This window comes from Bos grunniens, chromosome 1, assembly GCF_055505025.1.
Source record: "Bos grunniens cultivar Pamir isolate PY7600 chromosome 1, Bosgru_T2T1.0, whole genome shotgun sequence".
Taxonomy (NCBI): Eukaryota; Metazoa; Chordata; class Mammalia; order Artiodactyla; family Bovidae; genus Bos; species Bos grunniens.
The window spans coordinates 88557030-88573168 of record NC_141165.1 but is presented as its reverse complement, the minus strand read 5'-3'; the positions used below and the strand labels follow the sequence as shown (position 1 = coordinate 88573168).

The 16139-nt window shown below is 42.9% G+C and overlaps 1 protein-coding gene across 46 annotated transcripts in view; it reads left to right on the top strand.

Moving 5' to 3' along the window:
• The window catches only part of KALRN (kalirin RhoGEF kinase), a 692908-nt gene that overhangs the window by 326283 nt on the left and 350486 nt on the right, over nucleotides 1–16139 (top strand). For all 46 annotated transcript variants that reach the window (XR_015164343.1, XR_015164397.1, XR_015164395.1 and 43 more), the window contains exon 10: nucleotides 155–277. Coding sequence is in view for 37 of the 46 variants with exons in the window: in XM_086402125.1 (XP_086258251.1) it covers nucleotides 155–277 (123 nt within the window). In the remaining 9 variants the exon portion in view is untranslated. The remainder of the gene's footprint in view (nucleotides 1–154; nucleotides 278–16139) is intronic.

The window sequence follows — 16139 nt, the reverse complement described above, 5'->3', positions numbered from 1 at the left end:
CAGTAATGAAATCCCTATCATGGATTGAACATTTCCACCTGAACTGCCACTTTCTAATTGGGATGGGACTCTGATAGCCTAGCGGTCACACATGTTGTCACATGTCTTTCCTTTTGCCAAGAAGTCATTGTTTCTGTCTTCCTTCTCTGACTAGGTGTTAGATTGGATTGAAAACCACGGCGAGGCCTTTCTCAGCAAGCACACAGGGGTCGGGAAGTCTCTGCACCGAGCTCGGGCCCTGCAGAAGAGGCACGATGACTTTGAAGAGGTGGCTCAGGTGAGATGTTGTGAATGGTTGTATGTGTTTGGATCCTGGAGAGGGAGACCAGGGCTGTGGCTTTGGTGTTTGGTGGGGCATTCTGGGCTGCCTTCCTGCCTGATGCAAGGAGATCCTTGTTTTGGATCACTAGATGAATGGTAAATAAATATTTGTCAACTGCAGACAGTTGCAGTAGAAAGAGTAAGGCAGGGAAGAGGTAGCTGGGAAGGGTACCCTAACCCCATGCTGTCTCTCCTTACTGAGGTAGAGGAATTGGGTGTAAAATCCGTTGCCAGTTTGCTCATGTAAATTACAGGTCAGAGAGAAAAATAGAGTGGGGAGGCTTCCTCTGTCACAGGCATTACTTTTCCCTGTCCAGCCAACAAGTAATCTCTTGATATAATCCACCTCTCCCTGCTCCTGCTTCCTGATTAGACTGTGTCTTTATGAGAGAAGAGAGTGTTGTACCTTCCAAAAGCCTCCTGCTTTTAGGAGGAGTGTTTCCTCCGGAAAGGGGGCGCAGTGGGTGTGGGCCACAGAGGAAACACGGACATGCAGGTGCAGTCACCACATCACTGCCCTGCAAACAAGCCTCTGGAGATGGCCTCATATTCTGGAAATGAATCCTTGTTCATGTCTTGTTCCCTGTCCCCATCCTGGGGAAGGGAGTGGGCAGTGGAGCTGCCTAGCATCCTAGAATTGGTAGTCCCCATAGGAAAACCACCCGTGACCATGATGAAGGCAGGTGGACGGACAGTCAGTAGCCAGCTGCCTCAGCTCTGCTTTGTCCTGTGCAGTGTGACCATCATGCTCAAGTGATGAGAAAGGAGGTGATCCAGGCAGGAGAGGGCTCTCTCTTTCTTGCTTCTGTTTTCAACTAGGTGAGGGCCACTGGGAGGAGAGAAGTGGATTTGACCCAGAATTAGATAATTCCTGAGTTAGAGATCAGTGTCAATCAGCGAAAGCATTAGAAACCTGTGCTGGTTGTTATGGGCTACTGGTCATGAGACAGTCACGAAGGGCATCACACATGGTATGAAGTCAGAGGCTGGGAGCCACGGGTCAGCAGCACTACAGAGGGTCATGAATGAGTGCAGAAACCTCTTTCAGCTTCATGATTTTATGATTCTTTTGACCCAAGGCTGATATGACAAGGGAATTCTGAGCTCCCATTTTCTGCATTCAAGTTTAAAAACTGTCTTGAATGAAAGCAGGAAAAGAGCTGTCTCATCTGTCACAGTCCCTGGAAATATGCCCTTCTGCAGGGAAGAGCAGAGAAGTGGCTACCCGTGGGAACAGGTCTGCTGCTGCTAAGTCGCTTCAGTCATGTCTGACTCTGTGCGACCCCATTGACGGCAGCCCACCAGGCTCCCCCGTCGCTGGGATTCTCCAGGCAAGAACACTGGAGTGGGCTGCCATTGCCTTCTCCGGGGACAGGTCTAGAGCACAAAGTCCCTGAACCAACACTTCTCCGCTCATGGGATAGTGGATGAACCTTTGAGTCTCACTGCTTGTTACTGTTTGAGGTAAAGATATTTAAGGCAGTCATTAAAATAAATAGAAAGAAATTATATCTGTGAAGAATGAATGTTGCAATTCATTATCTGTCATTAAACTTTAACTTAAATCTTGTGTTGATTACCTTTGAACACATTTTAATTCATTTGAAGGAAATGAATTAAGTATTTATGAGTCCTCCTTCATCCTGCAGATGGCACTCTTTCAACAGCCTATGTAGAAGCCGAGCTGCGTGAGTAAGGGAGCCTCAGTCATGACAGCCTGACAGACAGATGGTGAGGGGTCAAGGCCAGGGGGCTCACCAACAGGTGTCTCTGCAGGCCTTTCTAGTCTAAGCTGCTGAGATTGTCCATGCTCAAATATAGAAGAGCTGGAGACCAGGAGACCCCTTCTGGTCCAGACAGATACTTGACTCAAGTTGCCCATAAACTTATCAAATGACTCAGGTGATAGAGTAAATCAGATATTTTAAAAACACTTATTACATACATACACACACACGTTACATATATGTGTGTATATATGTGTATTGTGTGTGTGTGTGTGTGTGTATATATATATAAATGTGTGTGTGTGTGTGTTGCATGTTAAATGTCACTGGCGGTATAAACAAGCATAGGAATGGAATTGAGCATAGCTGTCCGGGGACAGATGCGTCCCTATCTGCTCAGGAGGTAGAATGGGCAATGGTGCTGCCATTTTGTCCTGAGATATTTTCTATAACTCAGGGGAGTATACAAATGCTTGTGGTTTAGAGAGCAGCTGTGCCCACTCTGTTAATGGTCTGCTGTATGACCTCATTATCTGAAATGCCAGACTCTCTGTAAGCTGGTTTAGTCAAAAATTAGCAAGCATTTACATTCAAATATATATTTTTTAAAATCTCAAAGCCACAAGTCACATTTAAGTAGCTAAGCACTAGTGTAACATTTTTGAAAGAACAGACCATTCAAAGAAAGAGTTAAAGAAATATTAAAAACACAGTCACAATTAGGTACTTCATTCAGTAATTTCTGATTAGTTATTTCTCTAGCTGATCCTTGCTTTTCTTCAACCTTGAATACATTTTTAAAAAACCTCATTCTGAGTCTTAGGGTCAAAAAAAGGCAAAAAATGGAAGAGAAACATTTTGGTGGACCTACTAATGACCTTGCCCCTACACGATATCCAAAGTATAATCAGCTAACTTACCAGAGTAGTAGGGGTGAGGAGAATAGGATAATTCATAGAGATGGATAGCCTATGTCCACAGAATTGGACAATTACACTCAGTTTCCATGTCCCATCAAGTCTCTGTGTAGTGCCCTGTAGAAAATGAAACAAATGCATAGTTTCTGTCTTGCAGAACTCACAATCTAATGAAAAACATGCAGCCAGAGTATTCTAACCCTCTTAAGAAGTCCTGCAGTAAGAGAGGGGACGTAATCTTTACTCTTTTAGAATTTTCAAGGAGTACATCTAGTGAAACCGAGATAAAGCCTTAGTTCATTTGATGATCCAAAAAATATGGCTGCCTAGAGGTAGTGTAGTGACCTTTGGAGTAAGTTCCATCTTTCTTGTCACTCCTGAGATGGCAACCAATTATAGCAGCTGCAAATGCAAGCAGAAGGAAGAGCGGGGAGAGATTAAGTAGATACTTTTTCACACACCAGTTTATTAGAGATGATGAAAGCTTCTTAGGCAGGATGGAAAAAATGGTGAGAAAGCCAGGAAAATGCTGATAAATTAATGTCATGAAGTGGGCAAGTGGAAGAATGTGAAACAGCAGAGAAATGAAGGACAGTCTTACCCTTTGGAGCTTGCCTGGCACTCTTCCCACTGGGGCGGACTCAATACATTCCTCTTTCTCCTTCTCTCGCTAGGGAGAAGTTACTGGCATGAGCTGATGGGAGGGGTCTTGTGACCACTGTCAGGAAGAAGAAGATATTTTATATAGTGGATAATTCCCAAACAAGGGTTTTTAAGGTCATGTTCTATAGACTTGATGTGGAAAATTGAGAGGCGGTCGGAGCCAATATCCAAGATATTATATAGAGCCTGCCAAGAACTTCTTATCAAGACTGTGAATTGCCCACCGCCCCCGCCACCACTTTTGCTGCTTCCTGTGTGGAACAGACAGCAAACTCAGAAGAACTGGGAGTCCGTTCTTAATGGCTAAGTTCTGGGTGGCTGACACCGAAAGATTCAGAAGCACAAATGGTGTTTCTATCTCTTGTTCTGTATGATGGAAGTGACTATGAGAAAGAAGGGAGGCTGAGAAACAAATGATTTCCTGTGTAAATGATGTTTTAAAAAGTCTTTTGGACGATATCCTGCAAAGCCAGGATGATGGACTTCTGGCAAGGGGCAGAGTGCATCTTGTAAAGATTGAGAAGGATGTGCTTTGGCAGGAAACGTTGATCTGTCTAGAAGGATTTAAGTGAATTTTGAGATGGAAGGAGAAATTACCCCAGTAAAGCCAAAACCAGATATGTGAGGCCCACAGGTAACACAGAAAGAAGCATTTGCTGAAGGAAATGCCCGTAGGTCAACTCAAGTTCGAAAAATACCAAAAATACAGATTGTAAACAATATTTGTAGTCTCTCTTGTCCATATATCAAATAAGGTACTTAGACTTTAACACAAGATAAATGTAAATATTCCTGAGACTTTAGGGTATTAAGCATAAGTAAAAAATGGCAATTGTATAAGGTTTTCTGTTTAGACTCTTTTCATAGGAGGGCTAAGGATATATTAGAAAGGTTCTTATCTATATGAGATCTACAAGCCTGAGGGTAGTAAACAATATGAAGAAATAAGAGAGATTAAAGGAGAGCAAACAGAAAGCCATGCTTGTGACTCAAGAGGACCATAGTCTCCTCTGTTAGACGGAGGATATAGGAATGTCTGATATGATTTCAGTTCTGGCTCAGGGAAAACTGTAGTGGTTATGAGAACCCTCAAATTTCCTGGCATCTCCTGTAAATTGTGACACCGTAAATAAAACATTAATAAGTTGATGAGAGCAAAGTGTTCTATTAATACAATGTAGAGAGAGGATCATTTTAGAAAAGCTTGAAAGACTCTCAAGAACCTTGACCTTTAGATTAAAGAGTTTAGACATTTCTCTTAAAGGGGAATATTAAAGACATTTGAGTGATGATACAAATTAAAATATAATCTCTCAACCAGAGAAATAAGAATTTCTTTATGCACTATTTAGATCATATAAGAATATTGTGCCTAATTCTAGAAAATATATTTTCAAAAGGCTATTGACAAACTGTGCTGTGATTGTTGGAAGCCTGCCAAGATAGCAACATTGAAATAACTGGATATGTTCAATTATATGTTCAATTATGTTCAATTATTTTGAATAAATATTTTTTTATGGAAGGTTGGGGTGGGTGGAGGTTTGATAGTTGAAATCTTCCTGTAGAAGAGATAGGGTGAAAGGTATTGTGAAGCTAATTTTAGCTTAACTCATGTATCATTTCCAACCCACAATTACTTTTTTATACACTATCCAAAGCCAGAATGAAATGTCTTGTGATGCAGTGTGCTTCTTATCATGGGAGGTTTTACATTAGAGGCAACTCTTTTTTCCTTAAACATCCTCAAGTTTTTCCCATCTTAAAAAAAACAAACAAATGAATAAAAAGAAACCCTACTTCCCATTTCTCCTTCCCTTGAACACCCAAGTTCTTAAGAGAACAGTTTATAGTTGCATGGGCACTTACTTCCTTACCTCCTAGATGCCCTTTGACCTCTGCCATTGGGCTTCTGTTCTCTGTACCCAATAGAGGTTAATCTTACCAAAGTCTCCACCTGAACGTTTCTTTTTGTTTGTTAAATCCAAAGGATACTCTTTAGATATTGGTCTTCCTGCAGCATTTGACCCTGTCAGCCACTTTTTAAATTCCCTCGTTGTCAGCCTTCCATGACATCTGGATCTCATGGTTTCCACATGACTTTCTTACTGGTCCTTCTTAGGCTCTTCTCCTTTTCCCCAGGATTTGTTCCCCAGACCTTCTCTTCTCCCTTTACACTGCCTGCATGATTTTATACTCTTTCCCACTCTCAGTTGGCCCCCTGCTCTGATGGCTTCCAGATCCATGTCTTGTCTCTGGTCTCACCCTGTGCTTCCTGTTTGAAAACCCACTGGCTTTCTGGACATTTCCACTTCAATTTTTCAGAGGATTCTCCAACCTAATGTCTCCAAAATTTATTTGATCATCTTCTACTCCTTCCAGGTATACTTTTACCCCTGTGTTCCCTGTGCCAGTGAATAGCACCAACCATCCAGCTGCTTGAGCTAGAAATGTGGGAGTCATTCTTGACTCTCACTCCTCCTGAATCCTTCACAAAATTCTACTGACTATATCTTTAATGTCCCTTTTCTTCCATCTTCTTTACCACCGCCCTAGATCAGAGTCTCATTATCTCTTGATTGGATTATTGCAGTATTCTCCTGTTTTCCCCGACTCTAGTCATGGTCTCCTTAAATCCATGCACAAATTGCTACAGGGTGGTTTTCCTAAAATGCACATCTCATTGTGTTACTCCATTTGTTATGGTACTCATGGGTATCTTCCCATTGGGATTAAGTTCAAACTTTTTTTTTTTTTTAAAAATAAAGGACAGCTTGGCTCTTATTTTTCTGTCTGTGCAGAATTTCTCTAGTTGTGGCAAGTAGGGGCTACTCTCTAGTTGCAGTGCATGGGCGTTTCATTGCAATGGCTTCTCTTGTTGCAGAGTATGGGCTCTAGAGCTCAGATTCAGTAGTTGTGGCACACAGGCTTAGTTTTGCCTCTCAGCATGTGGGGTCTTCCCGGACCAGGGATTGAAGCCATGTCCCCTGCATTGACAGGGAGATTCTTACCATCTAGACTCAAAGAAAGTCCCTCAAGCTCTTGATGCTAGAACCTGACTGCTGACCTCTCTGGTTTTACCTTTTATCCCTTCTGTGCTCCCTCTACCCCACTCTATACTTTTGCTGTCTCAGGGTTTTAACTGAACAGGTCATGCTCCCAAGTCTCAATGCAGTCTTCCTGGCTCTTTAACTACCCTGACCAATTTCTGTTCATCTTTGAGTACTCATCAAGTCTTACCTCTTCCTTCTCCCTTTTGAGGAGATCCTAATAACAACAGTACTAAAGATAATAACATGGACAGAGGGGCCTGGTGGGTTACAGTTCATGGGGTCACAAAGAGTCAGACACAACTGAGTGACTAACAACAACAATAATAATAACAGTAACGCTGAGTACTTTCTATGTGCCAGACCCTGTTCACTTCATTCTCATAACATCCCATGAGTTAGGTATTGACATTCCCATTTACAGACAAGGAATCTAAGGCAAAGAAGTAAAACAATAGGTCGAGTTGGCAGAGCTAGTAAGTGGTGGAACTGGGATTCAAATCCCAGTAGTCTGACTCCAAAGCCCTGGCTCTCAACCCTTTTGCTGCAGAGTCTCTTGATTCACAAAGCTCTGGATGTCTCTGGGATCAGACCTGGCAGGATGCTCAGTTCTACCCCAGAACCAGTTCCTACTCCTTTTTGTGTATGGATCTGGGTGACCCCTCAGACAGCCACACGTTAGCCTGTGGCCACAGGACTGCTGAGTGACACTCTTTCCCGCCTTGTGTCTAAGAATTCCCTTGGATTTCAGGGTCACCTACATGACCCTCTATGACATCTTCTTATCTAAAGGTTTTGTGTGACCCCAGAGCTGTGGAATCCTATGACTGCCTCTCACTATTCTCTGCCTATCCTCTGCCTCATCTGAAACACATGTACCCACGGTTGGTGATAGCTTGCTATGCTTTCTGCTGGAGCTTGGCCTATCTAACAATTAACTTGGCCAGTATCTGGCCTGAGTCTTCATTTCCATTTCCTAGCAAAAAGTGGACTACACTTGACCCAGCCCAGGATATTATTTTGTCTCTTTCTTTTTACCTTATGCTGAAGTCAGGCATTCATTAACAAAACCTCCTTGTTTTCAGACCACATCCCCCTTGATAGCTCCATGAACCTATTTGAGACATCCCTCTCAGCTGTAATTTTTACAATATAGTAAAGAAAAGTGTAGCATTTGCAGTCAATCTGTTCTTTCCTTTTGTTGACCTTGGACCCTGTGATAATCAATTTTCCTGAGACTCAGTGTCATGTCTGAAATGGAGATAGTGATACCTCCCCTGAAGACTGAGGGTCAGAAATAACACATGGAATGTGCCTAATAGAGCATTTGGTTCATAGGTGGTGCCTGGTGAATGGTGGCCTCTGCAGCAGCAGTGGTGACCATGGTAGTGGTGGTGATGGGATACTTCCAAGCCTCACTCCCCTCCAGGAAGGGTTGTCATGTGCCGTACTGTCACCTTTCAAGACTCAGCCTGGTGTGGTCTGTGTGTGCTGTGCCAAGTTGCTTCAATTGTGTCCGACTCAAGACTGCTGGGAGAAATATCAATAATCTCAGATATGCATATGATACCACCCTTATGGCAGAAAATGAAGAGGAACTAAAAAGCCTCTTGATGAAGGTGAAAGAGGAGAGTGAAAAAGTTGGCTTAAAGCTCAACATTCAGAAAACGAAGATCATGGCATTCAGTCCCATCACTTCATGGCAAATAGATGGGGAAACAGTGTCAGACTTTATTTTTGGGGCTCCAAAATCACTGCAGATGGTGATTGCAGCCATAAAATTAAAAGGCACTTACTCCTTGTAAGGAAAGTTATGTCCAACCTAGATAGCATATTCAAAAGCAGAGACATTACTTTGCCAACAAAGGTCTGTCTAGTCAAGGCTATGGTTTTTCCAACAGTCATGTATGGATGTGAGAGTTGGACTGTGAAGAAAGCTGAGCACCAAAGAATTGATGCTTTTGAACTGTGGTGTTGGAGAAGACTCTTGAGAATCCCTTGGACTGCAAGGAGATCCAACCAATCCATTCTAAAGAAGATCAGTCCTGGATGTTCTTTGGAAGGAATGATGCTGAAGGTCAAACTCCAGTACTTTGGCCACCTCATGTGAAGAGTTGACTCATTGGAAAAGACTCTGATGCTGGGAGGGATTGGGGGCAGGAGGAGAAGGGGATGACAGAGGATGAGATGGCTGGAGGCATCACCAACTTGATGGACGTGAGTTTGAGTGAACTCCGGGAGTTGGTGATGGACAGGGAGGCCTGGCGTGCTGCGATTCGTGGGGTCGCAAAGAGTCGGACACGACTGAGTGACTGAACTGACTGAACTGACTGACTGTGACCCTATGGACTGTAGCCTGCCAGGCTCCTCTATCCATAGGCAAGAATACTAGAGTGTATTCCCATGCCTTTCTCCAGGGAATCTTCCTGACCCAGGGATCAAACCCTTGTCTCAGGAATCTCCTGCATTGGCAGGAAGGTTCTTTACCACTGGCGCCATCTGGGAAGCCCCAGGTGTTGCCTGGTCTGCCTAATTATGTTTGAAAAAGTAAGCTTGTCCTTTGAGATGGGTCAGGTGCCGACTGGAAAGATCAGCTACAGGAACTAAGCTTGGCCCTCAGATTAAGCATATGGAAGAGGGGTCCATCCAATATGACCAGTCAGAATCATGGAAAAGCAATAGAGTAATGGTACATTCAGCCTTGGGGTGATAGGGGGTACCAAGCATTGGGCATCTGGGAGTCAGTGTATTCAGAAATCTGAGGAGGAAGATTGGTGGTTTGCATTGAGAAGACTCTTAACAGATAGCAAGCTCTCTTAACAGCTAGCAGGCTTCAGTTACTGTGCTGCAAATCAGAGGCAGGTTGCTAGGGCACCAGGTAAGGCAGGGATAGGGGTAAAAGCCATATTACCAAATGTGAACACCAGGGCAAGGCTGAGTTAGCTGCCAGTGAGACCTGATATGGAGGACTAGCCTGTTGGTAAGACATGTGACACCATTTGATTTCTGTCATGGGACTGAATCTGAGCCTACAAGGGGCCTCAGCAAAGGGGAAGGAAGGGGAGAGAGTCTGGGTACCAAGTGAGAGCGCTCTCCATTCTAAAGGGTTCAGTGCTCTTCCTTAGAGGGACCCCAGTGTGTGGGCACTACTTCCACAAGGTGACCACATATTTACCTTGCACAGTGAGACTAACACACTGGTGGGAAGAATCAAGTTGCTGACCTCAGAGAGTGCTGATGTGGTTTAGAAAGGAAACCAGGAAAGCTCTTCCAGAGAAGAGCTTCCTCATCTGCCCGGTATTGATTCTGAAAGCAAGCCATGTATTACCATGTCTTCCAACAGTTGATTTCAAACCATACTGGCTTCCTTTCTCTTCTGCCTTTCTTTCATTTCTGTGACACTGGGCCCACAGGGTAGGCCTCTGGAAGCCAGCATTGTAGTAGCTGAAAGGGAGAAGGAGACCGTGATGGATTTGCATATAGGGGAATGTATGCAAATTATACAATGAAAATATTTCTCCTGGATAAAAACATTTTGAGAGTGTTTTAAACCTGTGCTATAAGCAGGTAAAAATAAGTAATAAAAATAACTGCCATTTACGGAATACATACCTTTATAAGAAATATCTCATTTCATCCTTGAAACAATTCTGTGCAGTAGATTTTAATGTTGTCCTCAATTTCCAGATGAAAAAATCAGGCCTAGAGATGATCATTCAAGTGTTGGAGACAAGCTTTGAACCCAGACAGTCTGATACCAGAGCCCATGCTACTAGCTCATGTACATTCAGAGTAATGGGAAAAACTGAGCTTATTCAATTCTCATTTTGTATTTTTTCCAAATGAAGCTTCTATTTTATTTTTTAAAAATTTCTAATTACAAAACCACACATTTTCAATATAGAAGTTCAGTTCAGTTCAGTCGCTCAATCGTGTCTGACTCTTTGTGACCCCATGAACCACAGCACACCAGGCCTCCCTGTCCATCACCAACTCCAGGAGTCCAACCAAACCCATGTCCTTCAAGTCGATGATGCCATCCAACCATCTCATCCTCTGTTGTCCCCTTCTCCTCCTGCCCTCAATCTTTGCCAGCATCAGGGTCTTCTCCAATGAGTCAGCTCTTCTCATCAGGTGGCCAAAGTATTGGAGTTTCACCTTCAACATCAGTCCTTCCAATGAACACCCAGGACTCATCTCCTTCAGGATGGAAGGGTTGGATCTCGTTGCAGTCCAAGGGATTCTCAAGAGTCTTCTCCAACACCACAGTTCAAAAGCATCAATTCTTCGGCACTCAGCTTTCTTTATAATCCAACTCTCACATCCATACATGACCACTGGAAAAACCTCAGCCTTGACGAGACGGACCTTTGTTGGCAAAGTAATGTCTCTGCTTTTCAATATGCTATCTAGGTTGGTCATAACTTTCCTTCCAAGGAGTAAGCATCTTTTAATTTCATGGCTGCAATCACCATCTACAGTGATTTTGGAGCCCCCAAAAATAAAGTCTGACACTGTTTCCACTGTTTCCCCATCTATCTGTCATGAAGTGATGGGACCAGATGTCATGATCTTCGTTTTCTGAATGTTGAGCTTTAAGCCAACTTTTTCACTCTCCTCTTTCACTTTCATCAAGAGGCTCTTTAGTTTCTCTTCACTTTCTGCCATAAGGGTGATGTCATCTGCATATCTGAGGTGATTGATATATCTCCCGGCAATCTTGATTCCAGCTTGTGCTTCTTCCAGCCCAGCGTTTCTCATGATGTACTCTGCATAGAAGTTAAATAAGCAGGGTGACAATGTACAGCCTTGACATACACCTTTTCCTATTTGGAACCAGTCTGTTGTTCCATGTCCAGTTCTAACTGTTGCTTCCTGACCTGCATATAGGTTTCTCAAGAGGCAGGTCAGACGGTCTGGTATGCCCGTCTCTTGAAGAATTTTCCACAGTTATTGTGATCCACACAGTCAAAGGCTTTGGCATAGTCAATAAAGCAGAAATAGATGTTTTTCTGGAACTCTCTTGCTTTTTCCATGATCCAGAGGATGTTGGCAATTTGATCTCTGGTTCCTCTGCCTTTTCTAAAACCAGCTTGAACATCTGGAAGTTCACAGTTCATGTATTGCTGAAGCCTGGCTTGGAGAATTTTAAGCATTACTTTACTAGCGTGTGAGATGAGTGCGATTGTGCAGTGGTTGGAGCATTCTTTGGCATTGCCTTTCTTTGGGATTGGAATGAAAACTGACCTTTTCCAGTCCTGTGGCCACTGCTGAGTTTTCCAAATTTGCTGGCATATTGAGTGCAGCACTTTCACAGCATCATCTTTCAGGATTTGGAATAGCTCAACTGCAATTCCATCAACTCTACTAGCTTTGTTCGTAGTGATGCTTTCTAAGGCCCACTTGACTTCACATTCCAGGATGTCTGGCTCTAGGTGAGTGATCACACCATCATGATTATCTGGGTCATGAGGATCTTTTTTGTACGGTTCTTCTGTGTATTCTTGCCACTTCTTCTTAATATCTTCTGCTTCTGTTAGGTCCCTACCGCTTCTGTCCTTTATTGAGCCCATCTTTACATGAAATATTCCCTTGGTATCTCTAATTTTCTTGAATATTTCTGATAGAATGTGGTCCACTGGAGAAGGGAATGGCAAACCACTCCAGTATTCTTGCCTTGAGAACCCCATGAATAGTATAAAAGGCAAAAAGATAGGACACTGAAAGATGAACTCCCCAGGTCAGTAGGTGCCCAAGATGCTACTGGAGATCAGTGGAGAAATAACTTCAGAAAGAATGAAGGGATGGAGCCAAACCAAAAACAACACCTAGTTGTGAATGGGACTGGTGATAGAAGCAAAATTTGATGCTGTAAAGAGCAGTATTGCATAGGAACCTGGAATGTTAGGTCCATGAATCAAGGCAAATTGGAAGTGGTCAAACAGGAGATGGCAAGAGTGAACATTGACATTCTAGGAATCAGTGAACTAAGATGGACTGGAATGGGTGAATTTAACTCAGATGACCATTATATCTACCACTGTGGGCAGGAATCCCTTAGAAGAAATGGAGTAGCCATCATAGTCATCAAAAGAGTCTGAAATGCAGTACTTGGATGCAATCTCAAAAACGACAGAACGATCTCTGTTCATTTACAAGGCAAACAATTCAGTATCACGGTAATCCAAGTCTATGCCCCAACCAGTAACGCCAAAGAAGCTGAAGTTGAACGGTTCTATGAAGACCCACAAGACCTTTTATAACTAACACCCCGAAAAGATGTCCTTTTCATTATAGGGGACTGGAATGCAAAAGTAGGAAGTCAAGAAACACCTGGAGTAACAGGCAGATTTGGCCTTGGAGTACAGAATGAAGCAGGGCAAAGGCTAATAGAGTTCTGCCAAGAGAACACACTGGTCATAGCAAACACCCTCTTCCAACAATACAAGAGAAGACTCTATACGTGGACATCACCAGATGGTCAATACCGAAATCAGATTGATTATATTCTTTGCAGACAAAGATGGAGAAGCTCTATACAGTCAGCAAAAACAAGACCAGGAGCTGACTGTGGCTCGGATCATGAACTCCTTATTGCCAAATTCAGACTGAAATTGAAAGTGGAGAAAACCACTAGACCATTCAGGTATGACCTAAATCCAATCCCTTATGACTATACAGTGGAAGTGAGAAATAGATTTAAGGGCCTAGATCTGATAGACAGAGTGCCTGATGAACTATGGATGGAGGTTCATGACATTGTACAGGAGACAGGAATCAAGAACACCCCCAAGAAAAAGAAAGGCAAAAAAGCAAAATGGCTGTCTGAGGAGGTCTTACAAATAGCTGTGAAAAGACAGGAAGCAAACAGCAAAGGGTAAAAGGAAAAATATACCCATATGAATATAGAAATACAGACAAGCCTAAAGGAACAAAAATATTTTACCCACTCAGTTGTCTGTCTTAGTTGCTAATACTTTGGTGTTAGTTCTTTCAGATATTTATTCTTCCATTATTTATACATATATGTATGTTGGTTGTCAGCTTTTCTCACTTAATGATATACCCATGTTAATGGATAAATATCTACAGTGGTTCTGTTTTTGTTTTTTTGGTGATGAAGTCTTTTATATTGAGACTTTTTACTCTTTCCCAGATTCTAGTAACTATAATTATAGGCTATTAAAGTAGGTACAGTTATAAGTTGGTAAAGAGAAGCAAAATAAGCATTGAAAACAGAGGGCTAGGTTTAAGCCAAATGTTCAGAATCATTTCCCAAGAGAAAGCTTCAGAGAATGGCAACTTACTTACAAATGCCCTCCCAAGACTTTCCAGTTCCCCATTGTAGATGCATGTATATTAGAGGAATGTGAGGACATTCTGAGCCCCTAAAATTGGCTAAGATGATGGTGGAGACGGTGATGGTGGAGGTGGTGGTGGTGGGTGGGTGGGGAATCCTTCAAAACATTCATAGTTGTAGCCTCTCTCCTCCTCCCCCTTCTTCCCTCTCTGCTTTTTCTGTACCTCCCATTTTCTTTTTTTCCATTTTGTTTGTTCCATCTCCTCTTGGGAGATCCTTTCCTGAAATCAGGGTTCTAGCCAGGATCCAGGATGCAGCACTTGGTTCTGACCCAAGTGTGGTTTTAGGTGGTAGTACTTTCCAGGACCCCTAAGAGCTGTGTGACGTGAGTCCTCTGTAGCTGTGATGGGCAAATCAGGAGTTTCTGGGCTCTAGGGTAAAGGCTTTTGAGAACTTGTGACTGGAGTGCTTCTGGGACAAGGGTTCCAGGAACCAGCACCTAAGAGCTTCAGGTGAAAGGGTTTCAGGCTAAATATTATGAAAACTGAAAGCTAAACTTACATCACCAACAAGAACAGCCCACCAAATAGACATGTTTTTTTTCTCTTCTGCTGAGCAACTGGAGATATTTCATGAACCAATTATGTTTGGAATAATTTTTTAATAGGAGGAAAAAAAAGCCCACTGCCAAGTTCTGACAGGCATAAAGCATTACATCTGGTTATTCCACATGGATAGGCAAGCAGGTTTGGGACAGAGGGAGCTGAGTTCCTGTGGCCTCCTGTGGTACCAGGTGATATCCAAGCCTCATTGGGATAGGATCCCTTTATTTGTCTCAGGATATGCAAGGCAGCTGCCCAGCCGGCCCAAGGCACTACCTCTTGGGTTTCAGTAGAGACTAGTATGGGCTTCCCTGGTGGTTCAGACAGTAAAGAATCTGCCTGCAGTGCAGGATACCTGGGTTCAATCCCTGGGTTGGAAGGATCCCCTAGAGAAGGGAATGGCTAATGCAGGTATAACCTAAATCAAATCCCTTATGATTATACAGTGGAAGTCAGAAATAGATTTAAGGGACTAGATCTGATAGATAGAATGCCTGATGAACTATGGACTGAGGTTCATGACATTGTACAGGAGACAGGGATCAAGACCATCCCCATGGAAAAGAAATGCAAAAAATCAAAATGGCTGTCTGGGGAGGCCTTACAAATAGCTGTGAAAAGAAGAGAAGTGAAAAGCAAAGGAGACAAGGAAAGATAGAAGCATCTGAATGCAGAGTTCCAAAGAATAGCAATAAGAGATAAGAAAGCCTTCCTCAGCAATCAGTGCAAAAAAATACAGGAAAACAACAGAATGGGAAAGACTAGGGATCTCTTCAAGAAAATTAGAGATACCAAGGGAACATTTCATGCAAAGATGGGCTCAATAAAGGACAGAAATGGTAGGGACCTAACAGAAGCAGAAGATATTAAGAAGAAGTGGCAAGAATACACAGAAGAACTGTACAAAAAAGATCTTCACAACCAAGATAATCATGATGGTGTGATCACTAACCTAGAGCCAGACATCCTGGAATGTGAAGTCAAATGGGCCTTAGAAAGCATCACTACAAACAATGCTAGTGGAGGTGATGGAATTGCAGTTGAGCTATTCCAAATCCTGAAAGATGATGCTGTGAAAGTGCTGCACTCAATATGCCAGCAAATTTGGAAAACTCAGCAGTGGCCACAGGACTGGAAAAGGTCAGTTTTCATTCCAATCCCAAAGAAAGGCAATGCCAAAGAATGCTCCAACCACTGCACAATCGCACTCATCTCACACGCTAGTAAAGTAATGCTTAAAATTCTCCAAGCCAGGCTTCAGCAATATGTGAACCGTGAACTTCCTGATGTTCAAGCTGGTTTTAGAAAAGGCAGAGGAACCAGAGATCAAATTGCCAAAATCCACTGGATCATGGAAAAAGCAAGAGAGTTCCAGAAAAGCATCTATTTCTGCTTTATTGACTGTGCCAAAGCCTTTGACTGTGTGGATCACAATAAACTGTGAAAAATTCTTCAAGAGATGGGAATACCAGACCACCTGACCTGTCTCTTGAGAAATCTATATGCAGGTCAGGAAGCAACAGTTAGAATTGGACATGGAACAACAGACTGGTTCCAAA